At 50.3% G+C, this 22,603-nt stretch overlaps 1 protein-coding gene across 4 annotated transcripts in view; it reads left to right on the top strand.

Moving 5' to 3' along the window:
• ATP9A (ATPase phospholipid transporting 9A (putative)) overlaps positions 1–22,603 on the top strand; it is a 126,869-nt gene that overhangs the window by 20,085 nt on the left and 84,181 nt on the right. For 3 of the 4 annotated variants that reach the window (XM_036418457.2, XM_045574921.1, XM_036418462.2), the window contains exons 2-4: positions 3,885–4,029; positions 7,039–7,152; positions 17,221–17,329. In XM_036418457.2, the coding sequence (XP_036274350.1) occupies positions 3,885–4,029; positions 7,039–7,152; positions 17,221–17,329 (368 nt within the window). Of the gene's footprint in view, positions 1–3,106; positions 3,127–3,884; positions 4,030–7,038; positions 7,153–17,220; positions 17,330–22,603 lie in introns of those variants that run through there. The other variant, XM_036418461.2, reaches the window with a different exon arrangement.

Below are 22,603 nucleotides of genomic sequence, written 5' to 3'. Positions count from 1 at the left end.
GATGGGAACGGAGTTCTGACCTGGGTACCACAGGCATTTGGGGATGGTTCATCCTCTGACTGGGGCCTGTCTGTACGTTGGAGGATTTGGATAGTATCCTGGCCTCCTCTGCCTCCTTCCTGCCGGTGGCTAACCTGCAGCCTGGTTGAGAATCACGGGTGTAAGGTGTGCATGTTTAGGCAAAAGCGTGAGTTTAGGAAGTAGAGGTAGTTGGATATCGCAGAAATCCCTTGTATGAAAACGGCTGAAGTTTGGAAACTGCTTAGAACATTTTCTTCAATGTCCTCGTCTGTCGTCTTTGGCACTGACAGCGGTTTGGAAGTCCGGTGGACGCCCTGGCCCATGTGGCTCAGTTGGTTGGAGCATCGTCCCACGGAGCACATGTTTGATTCTCAGGACACACACCTAGGCTGTGGGTTCGGTCTCTGGTTGGGGTGCGATCGAGAGGCGGCCGGTCGATGTTTTTCTCTCCCCCCTTTCTTCCCTTTGTAAAAATAAAAAATAAAAAGTAAGAAAGTCAGGTGGGCGGTGTCTTGGAAGGGGAGAGAGAGAAAGCAGCGCTGTCCAGAACTTCCTGTCCTGCTGGAATGCTCTGTGTCCGCACAGTCCAGGCCACAGCTCGGGCCCGCAGGCTCTGGAGCCTGAAACGTGGCTGTGAACGAGGAGCCGAGTCCTCGTAGTTCTCTTACTTCAGTTAGTTAAAGGGGAAGCAGCCGCGTGTGCTGGCCGCTCCCGTGTTGGACACACAGCTCCAAAGAGGTCAGGAGAATGGAGAGGTCAGGATGGCGAACCCAGGCTTTAAGGCATAGCTGGAACGCTCTTTTAAAAAAAATCTTTATTGTTGAAATTATGACACCTGTCCCCTTTTCCCACCATTGACCCCTTCTAGCCCACCCCCACACTCTGCTCCCTACACCCCGCCCCCTGCCCCAGGCCTTCACCACCCGATGGTCTGTGTCCATGGGTTATGCATATATGCATACAGGTTCTTTGGTTGATCACTTCCCACCCGCCCACACCTTCCCTCTGAGATTCCATGCTTCCATGTCTCTGGATCCACTCGGTTCATCAGCTTATTTTGTCACTTAGATTCTACATATGGGTAAGATCATGTGATACTTGTCTTTCTCTGACTGATTTATTGCACTTAGCATGATACTCTCCAGGCCCCTCCATGCTGTCTCAAAGGGTAAGAGAGCCTTCTTTTTCACTGCTACACAGTATTCCATGGTGTAATGTACCACAGCTTTCTGTCCTCTCATCTACTGATGGGCATTTGGGCTGCTTGCAGATCTTAGCTATTGTAAAATGTGCTGCTATGAACATAGGGGTGCATACCTTCTTTCTGATTGGTGCTTCGAGTTTCTTAGGATATAGTCCTAGAAATGGGATCACTCCCTGGGTCAGATGGCAGTTCCATATTTAATTATTTGAGGAATCTCCTTACTGTTTTAGTGGAACTCCACAGTGGCTGCTATAATAGGGAATTACACAGGCTGCATTCCCACCAGCAGTGCACGAGGGTTCCCTTTTTCCACATGGTCGCCTAGCGGGAACTCTTTAGAAGCTTGGGATCTCAGGCACGTAAATCCAGGGGGGATACAGCCTTAAGGAGGGCCCGGCCATGCGGCAGACAGGACCGTCCGATGGGTTTGGCGTAGTGGTTACCAGATGCCCAACCAAAATTGGCTTGAGCAAAGTAAAATAAAACAAAACAAATTCATTGGTTCCTAGGACAGAGAGCCCAGGGAATGGACAGACCATCAAGGACATTTTCTGCCTGTGTAAGTCTGTATCTACATACTTCTCAGCTCCTTCCTTCCTTTTTTTAAAACACACACACACACACACACACACACACACACACGTTTTTATTGATTTTAGAGAGAAGAAGGGAGAGCTGCCTCCCGCCTGCCCCCTCCTGGGGATGGAGTATGAAACCCAGGCTTGTGCCCTGACCGGGAATCGAACCAGCAACCTCTCGGGGCATGAGACAACGTTCCACCAACTGAGTCACACAGGCCGGGGCTCCCGGCTTTTCAATTTAGCATCTCTCTCAGTAGGGCCACCCGGCCCATGCCCCTCTCTCTCAGTCTTCAAGGATGGTTGGGGAGTCCGTCTTGTGGACGTTTCCTGTTCATTTAGACAGCCAGGGTTAATGACCCGTCAGCTTCATTTCCGGGCTTCTGCCTCCACAGTGCAGGCCACACTGAATGTCCTGCTGCTCTGGGCACGTGCTCGCACCTGCCAGTGTAGGAACGAGCAGCTGAGCCTGGCAGCTTGCTGTGCTGAACCTTCTCTAAAACAGCGGTCGGCAAACTCAGTCAGCAGAGTCAGATATTAACAGTACAACGATTGAAATTTGTTGGGAGAGCCAATTTTTTTAAACTTCTTCTAACGCCACTGCTTCAAAATGGACTCACCCAGGCCGTGGTATTTTGTGGAAGAGCCACACTCAAGGGGCCAAAGAGCCCCATGTGGCTCACCAGCTGCAGTTTGCCGACCACAGTGCTAAAACATAACAGACAAAATTTCTGTAAACCGCCAGCCCGACTGTATGTGAGTCCCTTACTAGCAGACTCATTCTTTAGCTGTCAGTAGAGACAGAGGTGGGATCCATCGTTACAGGGTTATTGTAGGATGGGGAGAGAATTTCCGGTTCTGCAAATGGAAGGATGTACTTCCTATCAAATGAACCAATTCTCCGGCCCTCCCTCCGGCCTCCCTCATTCATTCAACACTTAGAGCGCCCACAGATGGCCAATGTGGGTAAGTCACACCTAAGAGCAGGAATGGGTTGGACCCCTTGACGCTTCTGTGTGTGTCTGGCCGTTGGACAGCTCAGAGGGGCGCCGACACGGATGAGTTGCTAGGAGCGAGGCTGTCCTTATCAGAGCCACACTTACCGGGCAGCAGCGTACTGGAACTGGAAGCTATTTTAAAGAAGCGGCATCGTGTTTCAGTGTGGAAATTTTGAACACCGGAGCAGGCAGCTTGCTGGCTTGCTAACTTTTGGGGTCCTGCTGCCAGGGACTGTGTTTGCTCAGCCTCGGACGCCAGCACCTGGCCGGGGCCTGCTCGGCCTGCAGGACGCGCAGAAGGCGTTCCTCCGGGACCAGGAATGACGTGAGTCCCGCCTGGCTGGTTTCCCTCTGCTGGGTGCCTCCCAGGCTGGCAGGGCGGGGCGCCTCCCGCAGGCCGTGTGCTGGGGGCCAGGGGTGGCCGTGGGGTGCTTCTGTGCGGTGCTCACGAGGGCTTGTCGCTCTCCTGAAAGACAGACTGCCGTGCGGGGTGTGTGTGTGTGTGTGTGTCTCCGGGCGGCCGTGTTCCCAGGCGCTCCCTGAGCCTGTGCGTGGGTGACCTGACCAGCCAGGCGGGGCGGCGGCTCTGCGGGCCAGTCCGCCTCCAGCCTGGCCGCTGGCCCCTGTCCAGGTCACGCTGGGGGGGCTCTGTGTCTGTCTGTCCCTCCGAGGGGAGCGCTGGGGAAGGCAGACTCTCCCCTTCTTTGCACAGTGATCGCGGTGTAACCTGAATAGCAGGGATGTCGGACCAGACGGACGTGGTTCAGAGCCAGACGTGGCTGTTTCGATCATCTCCTCAAACCTGGGGGCTGCCCCCCCTCTCCTGAGCTTTCTCCTCTCCTCTGTAAAATAAAAAAGTGCTGACCATCTGGCCCGTGGACAGATGAATTCTATTTCTTGAAATAGATATTATAATTTGGACTTGGGGGGCAAAGCATCTTGGATTGCGTGCGATCCCAGCTCCTTAGGAGCCCCAGTTCTGTTTCCCATCTCCCCACATGTGCCCGGTGCCGAGGCTTTGGAGAAAAGCATGCTGAGAAGGCCTTGGCCTTGACACTGTGTGTGGGCTTGTCTCTCTCGCAGGTGCTGTGAGTGGCTGAGATGCTGTGGTGCGGGAGAGCCCAGGCCCCGCACGGTCTGGCTGGGGCACCCCGAGAAGAGGGATCAGCGGTACCCCCGAAATGTCATCAACAACCAGAAGTACAACTTCTTCACCTTCCTTCCTGGGGTACGTATGTGCAGGGCCACCCCGTTTTTTTCTTCCCACACCTAATGTATGCCGGGGAGCCAGCTTGGAGGACGGAGGCCCCCGGGGCCGGTTTTGTGAGCACACTCCCTTAAGCACTAGCGTGGCTGCTCTCCTCTGTCTGCCCGGCTGGGAGACCCCCTGATCAGTTAGATCAACTTCCCATCTATTGAGTGTGTTGTGCGTGAGAGAGAAAAAGATATGCCGGGGACCTAGCATTATAACTGGAACGCCGGAAAACCGCAGTGCTTAAATTTCCCCCATCATCACGAACACATATTACCTGTAGGAAAGTTGGAGGATAAGAGTATAGAGAAAAAAAAAAAAAAAAGATGCATTTTAATCCTTTCACCCAAAGAATTTCTGTTAACGTCTTTTGCTCTGTTAACGTTTTTGCTAATGAATTTCTGGATTGCGTGGTGTGTGACTGCAGTCATGGCACTTCCCATTAACTCAGACCAATACATGGCCATGGCCTCTCCCAGCCTTCCCCGACACACGTAAATTAACCGATTTTCATCCTCCGTGGCCTCCAGACACTGATGGACTTTAGAAGCCGCAGCGGCAACCAGTGCCAATGCTGGAAAGGAATAAAATTACTATCTCCATTTATTGTGAGATAATACGGAAACACACATACATTAAACTGTATGCTTTTTTTCTTTTAACCAGAGTCTATACCTTTATTCACAAGGCTGTTTACCTCTGAACAGGCTAACGATGGACTCCCATTACCTTTTCTTTTCCTTTTTTTAAAAAATACATTTTATTGATTTTTTACAGAGAGGAAGGGAGAAGGATAGAGAGCTAGAAACGTCGATGGGAGAGAAACATCGACCAGCTGCCTCCTGCACACCCCGCACCGGGGATGTGCCCGCAACCAATGTACATGCCCCCGACCGGAATCGAACCTGGGACCCTTCAGTACGCAGACCGACGCTCTACCACTGAGCCAAACCGGTTTCGGCCCATTACCTTTTCTTGGTAGTCTACAGTTGCTACTGTCTTTATTTTTTAATCGCATAGTTTCAATTTTTCTTTCTTTTCTTTCTTTTTAAAGAAAAATATATTTTATTGATTTTTTACAGAGAGGAAGGGAGATAGAGAGTTAGAAACATCGATGAGAGTCATCAATCAGCTGCCTCTTGCACGGCCCCTACTGGGGATGTGCCTACAACCAAGGTACATGCCGTTGACCAGAATTGAACCCGGGACCCTTCAGTCCTCAAGCCTATGCTCTATCGGAGTCTATCCACTGAGCCAAACCGGTTTTGGCTCAATTTTTCTTTTTAAAAGTTATCTATATTGTTGAAAGTATTACAGATATCGCCTTTTCCCCCCATTGACCTCTTTCACCCTGCATGCACCCTGAATGATTTTTTTAAAAATTTCTTTATTGATTAAGGAATTGCATATCTGAATGATTTTTTTAAGGGTGATTTTGACTACATTCATAGCTCGCTGTCTCAGCCCTCCCCGACAACCCTCCCCCCAGTTCTCAGTAACTTAAGTCAGGAAAACGTTTATTTCTTGTTCCTGGGAATTCTGGTGCAGACGTGGCTGCTCTCTTCCCTCTGGGAGCTGCGCCTTCTGGAATTCTGGCCGCCAGCGTCCCCGTGGCCAGGCAGTAGCGGTGGTCCAGCGATGGCTCTTCACCGCCTTAGCCTGGGAGAGACTCATCATCATCTTCTTCTTCTTAAAAAATATATATTTTTATTGATTTCAGAAAGGAAGGGAGAGGGAGAGAGAGAAAGAAACATCAGTGATGAGAGAGAATCATTAGTCAGCTGCCTCCTGCACACCCCCCACTGGTTGTGAGCCCACAACCTGGGTATATGCCCTGATCTGGAATTGAACTGTGACCTCCTGGTTCATAGGTCGACACTCACCCACTGAGCCACGCCAGCTGCTCGAGACTCCCATTTTCATTCATTGCCATCGGCCCAGTCCTGTGGGATCAGTCTTCCTGCCAGGGCACCTGGGAGCAGGCTAAGCCGCCAGAACCCAGCGCCCCCCAAGATGGGGCTCTGCTGGATGTGTCTATGGCGTTGCGATCACATCGTGGAAATGACAATTTATCTTACTTTAAATTAAAAAATATATATATTTTTTAATAGCCTGCTTTTTTGATCAAGTTTACAGCATAGGCATTTCCCGCTAATACTTATTCTTGAAAATGACATGTTCAGGGGCTTACCTGTACTTATAACATAGATGGTTTAAGAAAGAAAACAGAGAAGACATGTTGAAGCCCTCAGCATGCCCTGTCTACCCCAGAGGTAACTATGGTCTTGAACTTGGTGTTTACAGTGTCTACATGTATTGCTATTTATATTTTTACTTAAAAAACTTTTTTTCTTTTTCTTTTAGTCCTGGCTGGTTTGGCTCAGTGGGTGGAGCGTCGGCCTGCAAACTGAAGGGTTCCGGGTTCAGTTCCGGTCAGGGGCACATGCACGGGTTGTGGGCTGGGGGACTTGTAGAACCAATACAAGATTCTCTCTCATCATGGATGCTTCCATCTCTCCTTCTTCCTTCCTCTCTGAAATCAATAAAAATATATTTAAAAAAAATTTTTTTTTTTTACACAGAGAACTATTTAAACTTTATGGGAAAGGAATCATGTTGTGTTCTTTTGTAGGATAGTTTTTTTTCTTCATCTTTACCTGAGGACATGTTTTTTTAAAATTGATTTAGAGAGAAAGAGGAGGGGGGAGGGAGGAGAGAGAGAGAGAGAGAGAGAGAGAGAGAGAGAGAGAGACACAGACAGACAGACATTGATGTGAGAGAGAAACATGGGTCTATTGTGTCCCGTTCAAAGTGTGCCCTGACTGGGGCTTGAACCTGAAATCTTTCGTTGTACAGGATGACGCTCCAACCGCCTGAGCCATGGCCAGGGCTGTAGGAAAGTGTTAAGACATTATTCACCTCCCACCCACCCTGCCCCGTCCGACAAGCCCTGAATGTCTCTTCTCTCTCCTCTCCCCTTTCCAGGTGCTGTTCAACCAGTTCAAGTACTTTTTCAACCTCTACTTCTTACTCCTCGCCTGCTCCCAGTTTGTACCTGAGATGAGGCTTGGTGCGCTCTACACCTACTGGGTCCCCCTGGTGAGTACCGGCTCGGCTTGCCCAGTGACCGCAGAGGTTGGGGACAGACAGCTCCGTGTCGCTCTCACTCTAGCAGGTGGGATGGGAGAGTAGCCCTTTAAGGGAGCGGGCACCCTCAGGCTAACACATTGGGCGCCCCCAGGGTTTTGAGGTTGCAGCCCCATTTCCTACATCAGCCGGGTCAGACGCTGGTAAGTTCTGTGCCGTTCCTTCCTCCCGTCACTCTGTTCCTCCGGCATTCACGGTCTCAGCAGACAGAGGGGCAAATAGGGGAGACCATGCCCCCGTCAGTGTGTGTGCTCTGTGTATACTGTTTAGTGGAGGGTTTAAAAGAGTAACAGATTCCGTGCTTTCGTGTGTACGAATGTGAGAGAGCCGACCAGAATGCCCCTCCCTTCCTCTCCTTGCCTGCTTTTCGTTCTTTCCTTTGGCCAATGGTAACTGAGCACCTACTATGTGTCAGGCACACTGCTGGATGCTGGGGGTGCAGCGATGAACAGAACGTATAAATTCCTGCCGTCTTGGAGTTGATTTTCAGAGGATAGACAACAAACAGGTTAATAAAGTTGTTTCAGATTGAGGGGAGTTCTGTGAGGGTAGCAGAATAAGGTCATAGGACAGGCAGGGAATCCAGGCTCCTGGAGTATTGGTTGAATGGATGAAGGTGGGATTGTGGAGGGGCAGCCCAGCCAGGTGGCCATGGAAGAACTCTTGAGGAGGTGATGAGGAGGAGATGGGAAGGAGAATAGGAGGGTGGGAGGGCTCTCGGCAGACGGCAGCCATGCAAAGGCCCTGTGGTAGAGGACCTCGGAGGACTTGGAGAACAGAAAGGAGCTCAGCGTGACGAGCATTGGAGAGGGCAGAGCTGACATCTTTTTCTCCAGAGACATCATGAAGTGTGATTGCTGCCTATTTTTCTCTCAGCTGGACTCGGGGGGCGGGGGGAATACTTAGATCTTCTTTTCACAAACATGGTTACATTTTTAAAAAATACATTTTTATTGATTTCAGACAGGAAGGGAGAGAGAGAGAGATAGAAACATCAGTGATGAGAGAGGATCTTTGACTGGCTGCTTCCTGCACACCCCCGACTGGTGATCAAGCCTGAAACCTGGGCATGTGCTCTTGACCGGAATCAAACCCAGGACGCTTCAGCCTGCAGGCTGATGCTCTATCCACGGAGCCAAACCAGCTAGGGCTACATTTTTAATTGGAAGATGATTTGTTTTAAAATTGATAGAGAGGGGAAAGGGAGAGAGAGAGGAAGGAACTTGGATTTGTTGTTCCACATACAAGAAACAACCAATGGCCGGAACCGGTTTGGCTCAGTGGATAGAGCGTCGGCCTGCGGACTGAAAGGTCCCAGGTTCGATTCCGGTCAAGGGCATGTACATTGGTTGCGGGCACATCCCCAGTGGGGGGTGTGCAAGAGGCAGCTGATCGATGATTCTCTCTCATTGATGTTTCTAACTCTCTATTCCTCTCCCTTCCTCTCTGTAAAAAATGAAAAATAAAAATAAAAACTGTGAACCAGAATTCATAAAAAAAAAGAAAAGAAAAAGAAAAAGAAACAACTAATGAATGCATACATAAGTGGAGCCACAAATGTATGTTTCTTTTTCTCTCCCTTCCTCTAAAAATCAATAAATAAAGAAAATTAGAAAGAGAGATACACAGCTCTGAGTAATGTTTCTTTCTAATCTTCAGCATCTCTTCTTGATTTTTGAACATGGATCACTCTTTAAAAAATGTTAAGGCACGGAGTGTGGATTGGACACACCCACCGAATGCTCTGCTAACGGTTGTCGGAGTTCCTTAGACCGCCAGTGGGTGACTTTGTGCTCGGGCACCCCGCTGGGCGGTGGAATGCTCCAGACCCTACCGCTCCAGTCTGTGTGTGCGTTTCTTTGCAAACCCAGATGTGCTGCTCTCGACCCAAGGGGCTTCTGTTCGTTTTTCTTCTCCTTTTTCAACGACAAAGAGACTCTTTATTATTGGGGGAAAAATCGGAAGAACAACTGGGGGGAAAAACCCCACACACAAATGCCTGTGTGCAGCCACCCCCAAGATACCCCGCTTAGGTTTCTGGTCAGTTTCCTTTTCGTCTCTCACATGTGCCTGTGTTTTATACGCACTCTAGCATACAGTGTGGTAAATTCTACATTAGGGGTGTCGAACTTAATCAGAGAAGGGGCCAAAATCTAAAATCCAGCCTAAATCGCGGGCCGAATGGTTTACTGAACAGTCATAAACTGTCATTGTGATGGAAACGCAGCGGAGTGCAGTGATGACAGCACGGTGCGGGCCACATTGCAAGGCCTGGCGGGACGGATTTGGCCCGCGGGCCTTGTGTTTGACACATGTGTTCTACATATTATGTAAACGCGTATGTTTTGTAAATTGGGATCCCAAGTGCGCCCGAAGATCGCTACCTGTGTGTCTCCCCCCTCTTCCCTGCCCCTGGCATCTCAAGCGTGCCATCTGTCCTGGCGTGTGTCCTCGTTCCTCACGGTGCCCGTCTGCCCAGCCTGTGGTATAAACCATCCTCCGGAAGGTTCTTGGGGTGCAGATCTGTTCACACCCCACTACCTCATTTACCTTCTCTTGGCCTCTATGGTGGGGAGGGGACCTCAGCCACATTGGGAATGAACTTTTCATTCTCTTAACCAGATTCCTGTAGATATGACTAAGCGGGGAGGGGTGGACTCACACAGGGATTCGCCTGCCTGAGGAAGCTGGAGGGAAGTTAGGTCAGCTCTGTGGAAGTCTTCCGAAGGCGGATTGAGCGTCCGTGGACTGGAGGCAAAGCGTGCTGCCAGGGAAAAGGATTCCTCGCTTGAGAAGGAAGAACTGGACTGGCCGAGGAGCTCGGGAAGTCATTGAGTTCATGCTCGGATGTGAAGGTCTTCGGTCTCAGAGAGACGGAGCTCCCTTTCTTTTTCCGAGGAACAGTCTTGGGATGTCAGAGGGGTTTGGGGTGCATGAGAGGCTGTGTGTACAGGGAGATTCTTTATATATATATAGCCGAGACCGGTTTTGCTCAATGGATAGAGCATCAGCTTGGGGACTGAAGGGTCCCGGGTTTGAGTCCGGTCAAGGGCATGTACCTTCGTTGCGGGCATATCCCCAGTAGGGGGTGTGCAAGAGGCAGCTCATCGATGACTCTCTCTCATCGATATTTCTAACTCTCTATCTCTCTCCCTTTCTGTACAAAATCAATAAAATATATTAAAAATATATATATATTTTATAGAGGGCAAGAGAGAGGGACAGAGAGCCAGAAACATCAATGGGAGAGAAACATCGACCAGCTGCCTCCCAAACACCCCCTACTGGGGATGTGTCCTCGACCAAGGTACATGCCCTTGACTGGAATCGAACCCGGGACCCTTTAGTCTGCAGGCTGACGCTCTATGCACTGAGCCACGCCGGCTAGGGCCAGGGAGATTCTTTGCGACATGTTGTATATAATGAACAGTTGGAAACAAACACTTGTCCCTCGGTAGTGACTCACACGCTGCTGGGGCTGAACTCCGGGAGGCTTCCCTGGAGTGAGAAGCAGGGAAGCCACTCCGCTGGGCTTACACAAGAAGGCGTGACTCATGTTTTTTTTTTGACGTGGAAAGAGCATGTTGCAGAACAACATGGACCATAGGCTTCCATTTTTATGACCCTCTCCCTCTCCCCGACAAATACAGGGGTGGGCAAAAGTAGGTGTACAGTTGTGAGTAATAATTCTTGTATTATTATTTATTAATTAGTGTGTATTTATTTGTATTACAACTGGGGCGAGGCAAGAGGGCTGGGGGAGGGTGGGGGCTGGGGTGGCCTGTGGGCTCCCACCCCTCCAGTCCTGTGTCCTCGCCGAAATGCCACTGGGATTTTCCAGGAGGAGCCGGGTTCCCTGGCTTTCCTGGGACCCGGCCTCAGCTGGAAGCCGGAGGCTAACGGCAGCTCAGGCCGTCCTGCGGTTTCTGACGGCGTCAGGGCCCCTGGAATCGCCAGCTGTGCCTGTGCCCGGGACGGTTCGGGACCAGAGGGCATGTTTGTCTGGTGGACGCCCTGGCCTTCTTCCCGGGCCCGCAGAGCAGGGAGTTGATGGTCGAAGATGAACTGGACGCCACCTGTTTCTAGGTGACTGTGGCTGACTTGCCCTAAAGGCCCTGGGTGTGTGCGGAGGGAATCGGTGTGCAGCTCTTGGCTAGGACACGCTTAGAAAGGCCTCTGACCGTCCCGAAAGCCCAGGTGTGAGTGCGGCAGCTCAGCGTGAGGGCGGCGGAGCGCGCGGCGGAGCGCAGGCCTCGGCTGCACGTGGTTGAGAAGTCGTGTGATGTGAACAAACTGCTGAGCCTCAGGTTCCACATCTGTGAACCGGGTGATCGTGTCCATTTCCTTGGCTCGTTGGGAGGATGACATGTTACGTGATCACAACACGTAAAGTGCTTCTGATAGCTCCCGGCATATAGACCATCGTCTCATTTTAGTTTTTAAAACCTGCGCTGGTGACACTGTTGTTCACTGTCTGGATTAAGTTCTAGCTTTTATTACTTTTTCTCTTGGTACTAATATAGTAGAGGAAGAATTTAACCAGGAGATAGCAGAAATAACCTATAACATTGTATGAAGTCCAAGTAATAAATCTAGATTTTTTTGTTTTTTTGTTATTAAGATATAATCGAGATACCATAAAATGCACAGACGTGGCCCGGCCGGTGTAGCTTAGTGGGTGCGTGTTGACCTGTGAACCAGGAGGTCACGCTTCAATTCCCAGTCAGAGCATGTGCCCAGGTTGTGGGCTCAATCCCTGGTGTGGGGTGCGCACAAAGCAGCTGATTCATGATTCTCTCATCATTGATGTTTCTCTCTCTCTCCTCCCTTCCTCTGTGAAATCAATTATTTATATATATATATATATATATATATATATATACACACACACACACACACACACAGACACACACACACAGACAGACACACACACACATATATATGTATATATATGTTAAAAATATATATATATGTTAAAAAAAAAAAGTGCACAGACATGGAGTTTCTGACTCAGCGAGTGTTTACCTTCATCAGCGCCCATGTGAACACTACCTCAGTAAGACAAGAATACTTCTGTCATTCTGGAAAGTTCCCTGTGCCCCTCTCCTGCCAGCCCCTTCCCAGCTGAGGCAGCTGCTTTTCTGAATCCTGTCTCTTTCGGGTAGTTTTGTTTCCGTAAATCGGCTTCTGATGTTCAGCATCCCTGAAGAGCCTGCTGACACCTTCACGGTGGCTTGTCTGTGCACTGCCCTCGCCTGCAGTTTCTCTACAAGCTCAGCGTGGGCTCACCGGCCGAGGCCCGCGTTCAGACCTCCTTCTAGATGTCTGTGGACGTGAAGGGCCTGTGGAGGGGACGGCTGGCACTCATTTCCAGACCACATTTGCACCTCGTTGTACATCAGTGTCTAGCCCAGGGCATGGCGTGTCCTCCAGCATTAATGAGAACTGTGTGTGGGGGGGGGGGGAGGGTAGGTGGGGTGAACTGGGGAGGCCGTGCTCATTGGCAGCTGGGAGGTTACAGCTTCTTCCTTTGTTTATTTAGTTATTTAATCCTTACCCGAGGATGGATGGATGGATGGATATATATATATATATATATATATATATATATATATATATATATATATCTCTGTGTGTGTGTGTGTGTGTGTGTGTGTATATATATATATATATATATGTATATATATATATATATATATATATAGTGAACGACAGTGTCACCATTGATTTCAGAGAGGAAGGGAGAGGGAGAGAGGGAGATAAAAACATCAATGATAGCCGAAACCGGTTTGGCTCAGTGGATAGAGCGTCGGCTTGGGGACTGAAGGGACCCTGGTTCGATTCTGGTCAAGGGCATGTACCTTGGTTGCGGGCATATCCCCAGTGGGGGTGTGCAAGAGGCAGCTGATCGATGACTCTCTCTCATCGATGTTTCTAACTGTCTATCTCTCTCCCTTCCTCTCTGTACAAAAATCAATAAAATATATTAAAAAACAAACAAAAAAACAAACAAACAAAAAAATCAATGATAAGAGAGAATCATTGACCAGCTGCCTCCTGCACATTCCCTACTGGGGATTGAGCCTGCAACCCAGGCATGCGCCCGGGGCTGGAATCGAACCCAGGACCCTTTAGTCTGCAGGCTGATGCTTCTATCCACTGAGCCAAACTGGCTAGTGCGCAGCTTCTGTCTCTGCAGAGCACACACGTCCACTGTTGTCCGTGGGACTGAGCCAGGCCATGCAGGGGAAAGAGAAACCAGGACATTTGAAAAAAAACACACACAAACAACAGCAAAAAACCTGGCCTCCGGCCCAGTACAACAAAAGTGCAGCATGCAGGACGAGGTGGGGGGAGTCGACCGGCTTCTGCAGACCGGCCTGTGCTGCCAGAACAAGCTTCCTCTCCTCCGTACTAGGTCTTCGGACACTTCTGTTCTGCACCTCTGATGGGCAGCCGGGGCTGGAGGGGTCTGGGGCTGTAAAGATGTCTGGGGCTCTGGGGGAGGGTCACAGAGCAGCGCCTCTCTGGCTAGATGTACAATACATAAGGATCTGAATCAGAGTTAATGTATTCACAGGGTCAGCATCACGGACATGAAGTCAGCAAAGAATCCCTCCTGCTACCCTCTGTGGGACTTCGGCTCTCTGTGTTTTGAAAAGTGCTTTTAAAAGGAGGGATGAGCCGGCACCGGTTTGGCTCAGTGCCGTAGGGGTGTCGAACTCAATCAGAGAAGGGGCCAAAATCTAAAATCCAGACTAAATCGCGGGCCGAATGGTTTACTGAACAGTCATAAACTGTCATTGTGATGGAAACGCAGCGGAGTGCAGTGATGACAGCGCGGTGCGGGCCACATTGCAAGGCCTGGAGGGACGGATTTGGCCCGCGGGCCTTGTGTTTGACACATGTGGAGAGCGTCGGTCTGCGGACTGAAAGGTCCCGGGTTCGATTCCGGTCAAGGGAATGTACCTTGGTTGCGGGCACATCCCCAGTAGGGGTTGTGCAAGATGCAGCTGGTCGATGATTCTCTCTCATCGACGTTTCTAACTCTCTATCCCTCTCTCTTCCTCTCTGTGAAAAATCAATAAAAATATATTAAAAAAATAAAAGGAGGGATGATGAGGGCCTCTTGTAAGAAAAATGAATGCGGCTCTGGGCGGGTAGCCAATTGGTAGAGAGTCGTCCTGGTTCTCCAAGGTTTGGGGTTTGATCCTGGGCCAGGGCACGTACCAGAAGCAGCCAGTGAGTGCATAAATAAGCGGAACAGCAATCCTTGTCTCTGCCCCGCTCTTTTCTCTCTGCCTCTCTAAAAAAATCAGTACATTAAAGAAATTATCTTTAAAATAAAAATAAAAATGGATGAAGGTTCTTGCCTTCGTGGATATAAGAGGAAAAACTGGATAGAGGTTGGTTCATGCTGTGGACAGCACAGGGGACAGCCTTCCTGAGTTTATGAGTTGGGGTGCGTTGTTCAGGAAGATCAGTTTTAAATGTTAATGCTTCATAATGTTTCTTTATAAAAGTGGAGGACATTACATCCTGCAGTCCATCCCACTCCTTCCCTGTCCCTCTCAGCAGAGGAATCTAAACAGAAGTTAAGGAAATGGGAAAGTCTTTCTTTTTTTTTTCTTCTTTTAAAAAAAAAATGTTTTATTGATTTTTTACAGAGAGGAAGAGAGAGGGATAGAGAGTTAGAAACATCGATGAGAGAGAATCGTCGATCAGCTGCTTCTTGCACACCCCCTAATGGGGATGTGCCCGCAACCAAGGTACATGCCCTTGACCGGAATCGAACCTGGGACTTTTCAGTCCGCAGGCTGATGTTCTATCCACTGAGCCAAACCGGTTTCGGTAGAAAGTCTTTCTTTAAAAAAAAAAAAAAAAGTTTTTATTGATTTTTTTAGAGAGAGGGGGCGGGTGGCGGGGAGAGAAACATCAATCGGTTGCCTCCCATACGTACCTCTGCTGAACTTTCAGCCTGGGTATGTGCCCTGACCAGGAATTGAACCAGCAACGTTTCAGTGCACAGGATGACGCTCAACCAACTGCGACACACCGGCCAGGGCAGAGTCTTAACCAGTGTGTGGAGTCTTGGTTACTTCTGTGAACGGTGTTCCATTTTATGTTCTGGAAGGTTGATTTCTCCATTGGCCCCGTCCGTGCAAGCAGAGGTATCTCATTCCTTTTAACTCCTGCTGGTGGTCCATCTCCTCGGCTCCGCCCGCCAGAGTTTCTCTAGATGCAGAAGAAGGTGGCTGTTAAGATCTCAAGCCAGATTTTCTGTGTTCAAAATTCCTGCTTATATATCTAATATGCAAGTGGCGGGGACATCCTCATTGTAACAGCCGATATCAGCAGGAGGCTAGGTGCGCGGCCGGCACAGGTGGGCGGGGACTTGCAGTGTGGGGACATTACATCCTGACAATCCAGCACCAGGAGGCCTGGGGCCCAGTGGAGGCCTGCCCGCGGCTCCACCAGGGGTCCGGAGGCCTCAGGTGGCCCGGCCTGGGGCAGGGCCTGGCGGAGGCCTCCGTGCGGTGAGGCCTGGGGGGATCCCTCAGCTCCGTGCGGTGAGGCCTGCGGGTCCTACAGCTCCTGGTGACATGGAGGCGGGACCCGTGGCTTCAGCCTACTTCTTTGGGGCAATCCATCGAGGAGCCCCAGATGGGTGGGTGAGGCCTACCTCTTTAGGGCGACAAATTGCGAGGCTCCTGCGCTGTGACAGGGCACAGGCCAGGCTGGGGGACCCTACCACCCTGAGTGAATTTTGTGCACTGGGCCACTAGTATATACAATTCCTAGGAGCTTGATTAACCAACCTCTTAGTGCCTAGTTTCCTATCTGCAGCACAGCGATCCCGTACGGTGGAGCTGTCCAGAGGTTTGTGTGAGGGTGGAATGCGCTAAGCACATGGCAGTGTGGCCTCCTTCAGCCATTGTCTGCATGGACGGGGTGTGTGTGTGTGTGTGTGTGTGTGTGTGTGTGTTTCCACATCGTTTACTCTGAGAACCCTGGGGAGGTGGCGAACAGGGCTGTGCTTGTGCAGGCATGTCGACGAGTGTTCCTCAGCGTGTGTGTGTGTGTGTGAGTGTGTGTGTGTGTGTGTGTGAGTGTGTGTGAGTGTGTGTGAGTGTGTGTGTGTGTGTGTGAGTGTGTGTGTGTGTGTGAGTGTGTGTGAGTGTGTGTGAGTGTGTGTGTGTGAGTGTGTGTGTGTGTGTGTGTGAGTATGTGTGAGTGTGTGTGTGTGTGTGAGTGTGTGTGTGTGTGTGTGAGTGTGTGTGAGTGTGTGTGAGTGTGTGTGTGTGTGTGTGAGTGTGTGTGTGTGTGTGTGTGTGTGAGTGTGTGTGTGTGTGTGTGTGTGTGTGTGTTTCCACATCGTTTACTCTGAGAACTCTGGGGAGGTGGCGAACAGGGCTGTGCTTGTGCAGGCGTGTCGACGAGTGTTCCTCAGCGTGTGTGTGTGAGTGTGTGTGAGTGTGTGTGTGTGTGTGTGTGTGTGAGTGTGTGTGTGTGTGTGTGTGTGTGTGTGTGTGTGTTTCCACATCGTTTACTCTGAGAACCCTGGGGAGGTGGCGAACAGGGCTGTGCTTGTGCAGGCGTGTCGACGAGTGTTCCTCAGCGTGTGTGTGTGAGTGTGTGTGTGTGTGTGTGTGTGTGTGTTTCCACATCGTTTACTCTGAGAACCCTGGGGAGGTGGCGAACAGGGCTGTGCTTGTGCAGGCGTGTCGACGAGTGTTCCTCAGCGTGTGTGTGTGAGTGTGTGTGTGTGAGTGTGTGTGAGTGAGTGTGTGTGTGTGTGTGTGTGTGTGAGTGTGTGTGAGTGTGTGTGTGTGTGTGTGTGAGTGTGTGTGAGTGTGTGTGTGTGGAGGAGACCCTCGGGGAAGCGGGTGAGCGGATTTGCTGGGCAGTGCCTTAGGGACCCTCGGCAGGTCCTGCCCTGCTGCCCTCCGGCCTTTCCCGTCCCGGCCCCAGGAGAGGAAGGGGGTTCCGGCCGGGCTCACTCTGTCCCTCTCTCCGCAGGGCTTCGTGCTGGCCGTCACCATCATCCGGGAGGCGGTGGAGGAAATCCGATGCTACCTGCGGGACAAGGAAGTCAACTCGCAGGTCTACAGCCGGCTCACACTGAGAGGTCAGCGGGGCTCCGCGGGGGCCACCTCCTGCCGCCGCCTGGGCTGCAGGGCCGCAGGGCTGCAGCTCAATCACAGGCCGCTGACAGTCCGGAGCAGAGTTCAAGGCCTGGGGCTGGCGGGGTGTGGGCGCCGCGTGGCAGGACAGCCCTCCGCTGCTGGCACCGGGAGGCCAGCCTGTCCCCCGGGGCTCGGGGAGTGTGGCTGCCTCCCCAGCTGGCCAGGCTCTCAGAGCCGGTCCTGGGGGCTCGCTGGAACTGAATTCTGTGCATTTGCAGCCTCTGCCGCGAGTGCCTTACCCTGCGGGGTCTGGCTGCAGAGGGGGGCCGGGAACTTGGCACCCCAAAGGGGCACCGCTTTAAAAGATATGCTTTCAACACTACAACACTAATGGTGTCTAATCATCTATTTATTTGTATACTTTCATGTTGGATGTTTGTGCACTTACAAGATGAGCCACATCAGTTTTCTTAAAAAAAAAAAAAATAAAAAAAAAAAATATATATATATATATATATATATATATATATATATATTATTGATTTTTTTTACAGAGAAGAAGAGAGAGGGGTAGAGAGTTAGAAACATCGATGAGAATCATCGATAAACTGCCTCTTGCGCACCCCCTACTGGGGATGTGCCCGCAACCAAGGCACATGCCTTGACTTTCAGTCCTCAGGCCGACGCTTTATTCACTGAGCCAAACCGGTTTCAGCACATCAGTTTTCTTAAGAGGCACCAGAGTTCCGTGAATTCTGCCTCTGCGAAGACCTCTTTGCTGGCATCTTCTCTGTCCTCAGAATTGAAGGGGGAAGAGCCCATAGTCTGAGCCAAAGAGAACGGGAGCTAGCCTTTAGGCGTTAACCCCAGGCAAGACAGGAGCATGCCAGGTGGTGGGATTTAAAACCTATCCCAAACCCCACAGAGCTACTGGCCGAGGCTGACTTCTGTTTCCCACTCCCACTCCCAGTAGATAACCCGTGAGGCTGTGTTCCGAAAGGAGAGGAAGTGACTGTCTGCAGGGCCCTAAGATTAAGGTGACCTGACGTCCCGCTTTTGGCGGGACCGTCCCGATTTTCAACAATTTGTACCCGTGGGACGCGGGACAAATTGTTAAAAATTCTTTCCAAAAATCGGGACTTTTTTTTAAAACGCCGTGGGACGCTGAGCAAATTGTTAGAAATCGGGACTGGTCACCTTACCTAAGATGACTGGTCCCATTCAGGATTCATCATGGTTTAGCAGAGGCCGGAGGGAGCCGGAGCTGTGCCTCGCTGGCAGAAAGGGGGGATTCTGAAAGCGACAAGCCAGGTGCAGGGGGAGCGGGTCCCGGAGCCTGGTGTGAGGAGTTGCTGTTCAGCGCTCCAGTCTTCCGGAGAAGCTGGCCATCCCTGTTCCCGAGTTTTCAGCAGAATTTCCCCCTTTTGGGAAAAATGTCAGCGGAATATATTCTGGCCTCCTCTTCCCCTCCCCACCCCCACCCCCAAATTGAGATTTCGACAAAAATCCCTTGAGGGCATGGACGTGTTTTCGTTTTAGGGCACTGAATAGAGTTTCCTAGTTGGTGGTCTTAAACATTTGCACGTCTCCGGGAGAAGGGGGCCTTCAGAGCGGGGATAGAAATGTGTGTTTTGTTATCGCTGAACCGCTGCGTGTAGGGCATTTTGCAAACTAAAGAATGGACACCCGGTAGGTATAATCCTCGCAGAGGCTGGTGGCTTGGGGGTTCCATGCGGGTAATCAGAAGACCCCTCTGGGAGGGCTTTCTGTGCGGTGTGTGTGTATGAGACCCTCCCTCAGTAACATACTCTGACGATGACATGTGCAGTGCTTGGCAACCAACAAAGCCGGGCGGGAGGGCGGGGAGGGCCGCTGGGTCTGCTTAGAGGAGCGGCTTTGGGAGGCTTCCATTCCTCTCATCTGTCCCCGCCCGCCCTTCGGTTCTTTTCACATTGCAATTGCTTCCCCCCGCGTGGTTTTCATGCCCTCCCCTGCAGGCCCCCTCTCAGCTGCTGCCCGCACCCCTCTGTCCTCGCCGAGGCCCTAAAGAGAATTGGCAGATGGCTCCGGAGGTAAAAACATGTCCTCCTTTGTGGGCCTCCTTTTGGGGCCCGGGGCTCCCATTGTCATGCTAATGCAACCAGAGCGGCCGCCGGAGCCCAGCTCTGAATATTAACCCGGCCCTCGCCCCTCGCTCGCAGCTTGTTTTGAAAAGGGCCCCGGGAGAACTGTCAGCCGGCGTGATGGAGGTGAGTTTAGTTATTTGATCTGCGTTGGGGGAAGGGCCGGGGAGAGAAGCCCAAACAGAAGGCTGCAGAGAGAGGAAGAGAAAGGAGCCTTTTCTGACCTTCCCGCGCTGTCGAATATTTTCCCCAGTGAGACATTTCACCAAGATCTCAACGACGTTCAAACGCGAGCTCAAACACAGGGGGACACGTATGTGCATGCAGGACTGTTCTCCTTTTTTGATCCCACGACATGTTAAAAGGGACTTTTCAGCACTCCTTCTGGAGTTCCCAAACGCTTAGAAACCAGAATCGAGTCCTCGTGGATGGTAGGCCACGAGGTTTTCCTGCCCTCAGCATCATTTCCTGGCTGAGAGCACAGTGCTGGGACTGAGTTAACGTTTTGGGGGGTAATAGTTTCTGACTGGCAAAGAGCTGCAGACCTCCCGCAGAGGACTCCTGCACGCCTGCCACCCGGTTCCCCGTTATCAGCGTGTTCCCACTCAGCCGCTAGAGATCCAAGGTGAGGCTGCCATGCCTTTTGCTCCTAAACAATTCGCTGTGTAATTCCTAAGAGGACCCTTCTCTTCCATAACACAGTACCGCAAGCCACGTCAGGAAATTTAACATCGAGGCAGTACTGTCCCTGAAATGTCCTTTTGTAGCATTGAAAAAAAAAATGATTTTAGAGAGGAAGGGGGAGAGGGAGATAGAGACACCGATTTGTTGTTTAAATACTCATGGGTTGATTCCTGTATGTACCCTGACTGGGGATCAAACCGGTAACCTTGGCGTATTGGGGTGACACTAACCAGCTGAGCTGCCCGGCCAGGGCTGCAGCGTTTTTTCTCTTGGTTCCGGAACCGATGCGGGTTGCCAGTTGCGTTTAGTGGCCTCCGCTCTCTCCATCACCCCTCCACCCTGGCGTAGCCCTGTGGCATTGGCGGTTTTTTAAAATTAATTAATTAATTTATTTATTTTAAAAATATTTTTTATTATTATCTGTGTACATATTTTAACATTGCCCTCCCCCCTCCCCCATATATACCCTCCCTCTCCAGAGTTTTGTGTCCATTGGTTGTACTTATATGCATGTATACAAGTTCTTCGGTTGATCTCTTTTTTTTTCTTTTTTTAAAAAAATATATTTTATTGATGTTTTTACAGAGAGGAAGGGAGAGAGATAGAGAACCAGAAACGTCGATGACAGAGAAACATCGACCAGCTGCCTCTTGCACACCCCTTACTGGGGATGTGCCCGCAACCAACGTACATGCCCCTGATCGGAATCGAACCCGGGACCTTTCAGTCCGCAGACCGATGCTCTACCACTGAGCTAAACCGGTTTCGGCTTCGGTTGATCTCTTATCTCCCCCAGATCTCCCTACCCTCCCGGCTGTAATTTGACAGTCTGCTTGTTGCTTTACTGTCTCTATATCTGTCTTTTGGTTCAACAGTTTATAATGTACTTTAATATCCATAAATGAGTGAGGTCATGTGGTATTTCTCTTTCATTGACTGGCTTATTTCACTCAGCATGGTGTTCTCTAGTTCTATCCAGGTTGCTGCAAATGATGAGAATTCCTTCTTTTTTATGGCAGCATAGTATTCCATTGTGTAGATGTAGTGTTGGCGTTTTTGAAAAGGACAGGCCAGTTACTTCCAGCTTGTCCCTCAGCTTGTGTTTGCCTGGTGTCTCAAAATTAGACTCACAGCGTGCATTTTGGCAGGAATTAATATAATTTAAGAATTTCAGTGGCACAGACTCTTAAGTCAGGATGTTGCCAGAGTTTTAGAGGCATTATGTTAATCAGACTGTAAAACTTTAAAACTTGGAGGAAAATGAATTCTATTTTGAACAGCTGAACTAAAAGCCCCGGTAAATAATAATGAGTTCTCCATCAGAGGAAACATTTTTTTTTAATTGATTTTAGAGAGAAAGGGAGCGGGGGAGAGAGATAGAAACATCAACGATGAGAGAGAATCATTGATTGGCTGCCTTCTGCATGCCCCACACTGGGGATTAAGCCAGCAACCCGGGCATGTGCCCTTGACCAGAATCGAACCCGGGACCCTTCACTCTGTAGACCCTTCACTTTATCCACTGAGCAAAAAACAGCAAGGGTGGAAGTTACTTTTTTTTTAATAGCTGCTTCCAACACTTTATTTTTTTCCAGACTGTATATGGCTAATATGCAAAGTGTCCCCACGAGAGTTTGACTGGGGGAGACTGGGAGTTTTATCGCTTGCTATGATGTATGCTGACCACCAGGGGGTGGCGCTGAGCGAAGGAAGGCCCCGGCTGGCAGTCAGAAGGCCCTGAGCGTCCCTTATCACTACCAGGCCTAGGAACCCTCCCGTGCACGAATTTTAAGAAGCTAACTAAGAAGAACTTATGCTTATATGCATTGCCCATGAAACCAGACAGTAGGGTGGTGAAGGCCTGGGGCTGGGTGGGTACCAGATGGTGGGGGGGGGGGGCAAGGAGGCAAAAAAGGAGAGACGTTAGTAATACCCTCAACCATAAAGATAAAAAATATCTAACTAATAATTATACTTTATGGGCATGAGTGTGGGGCCCTAATGAGGAAGGTCCCTTCTCTTGACCACTGCACTCCTGGTTCTGAGCTTACACTGGTTTCAGAACTCGGCGTCCACCTCCTCCCTGGTGTAGGGGCAGATGCCCTACCCTGTCAGTAACTGGAGGTGATGGTAGTACCTGCTGCCTGCGAGTTGGTTAAATGTAACTCCTACACGGGAAGAACTGTACCTGTGATTGAATGTGTCCTCAAGAAAGGCAGTGCTGGTGGTTAAGTGCTGGTGGATGAATCAATGGAGGTATTAGCCAAGGGTGATGGGAGGTTGTGGGAGCCCACCAGAGATGAGTTGATGATGTCTTCCAAAAGAGATACCCTTCACCCCGAGTCACACAGGATGGAAGAGAGCAGGACTGGCTACGTTAAAAAATGAGCATTTGATGAGGGCCTTGTTCAAAAATCAAGATTTTCAAAATGGGTGACAGTAGATTACTGAGCCAAGTAAGGAGCCTTT

This window comes from Pipistrellus kuhlii, unplaced genomic scaffold, assembly GCF_014108245.1.
Source record: "Pipistrellus kuhlii isolate mPipKuh1 unplaced genomic scaffold, mPipKuh1.p scaffold_m20_p_6, whole genome shotgun sequence".
Taxonomy (NCBI): domain Eukaryota; kingdom Metazoa; phylum Chordata; class Mammalia; order Chiroptera; family Vespertilionidae; genus Pipistrellus; species Pipistrellus kuhlii.
Note: the sequence above shows the minus strand (reverse complement) of the source record. Positions and strands in the feature narration are given on the sequence as shown.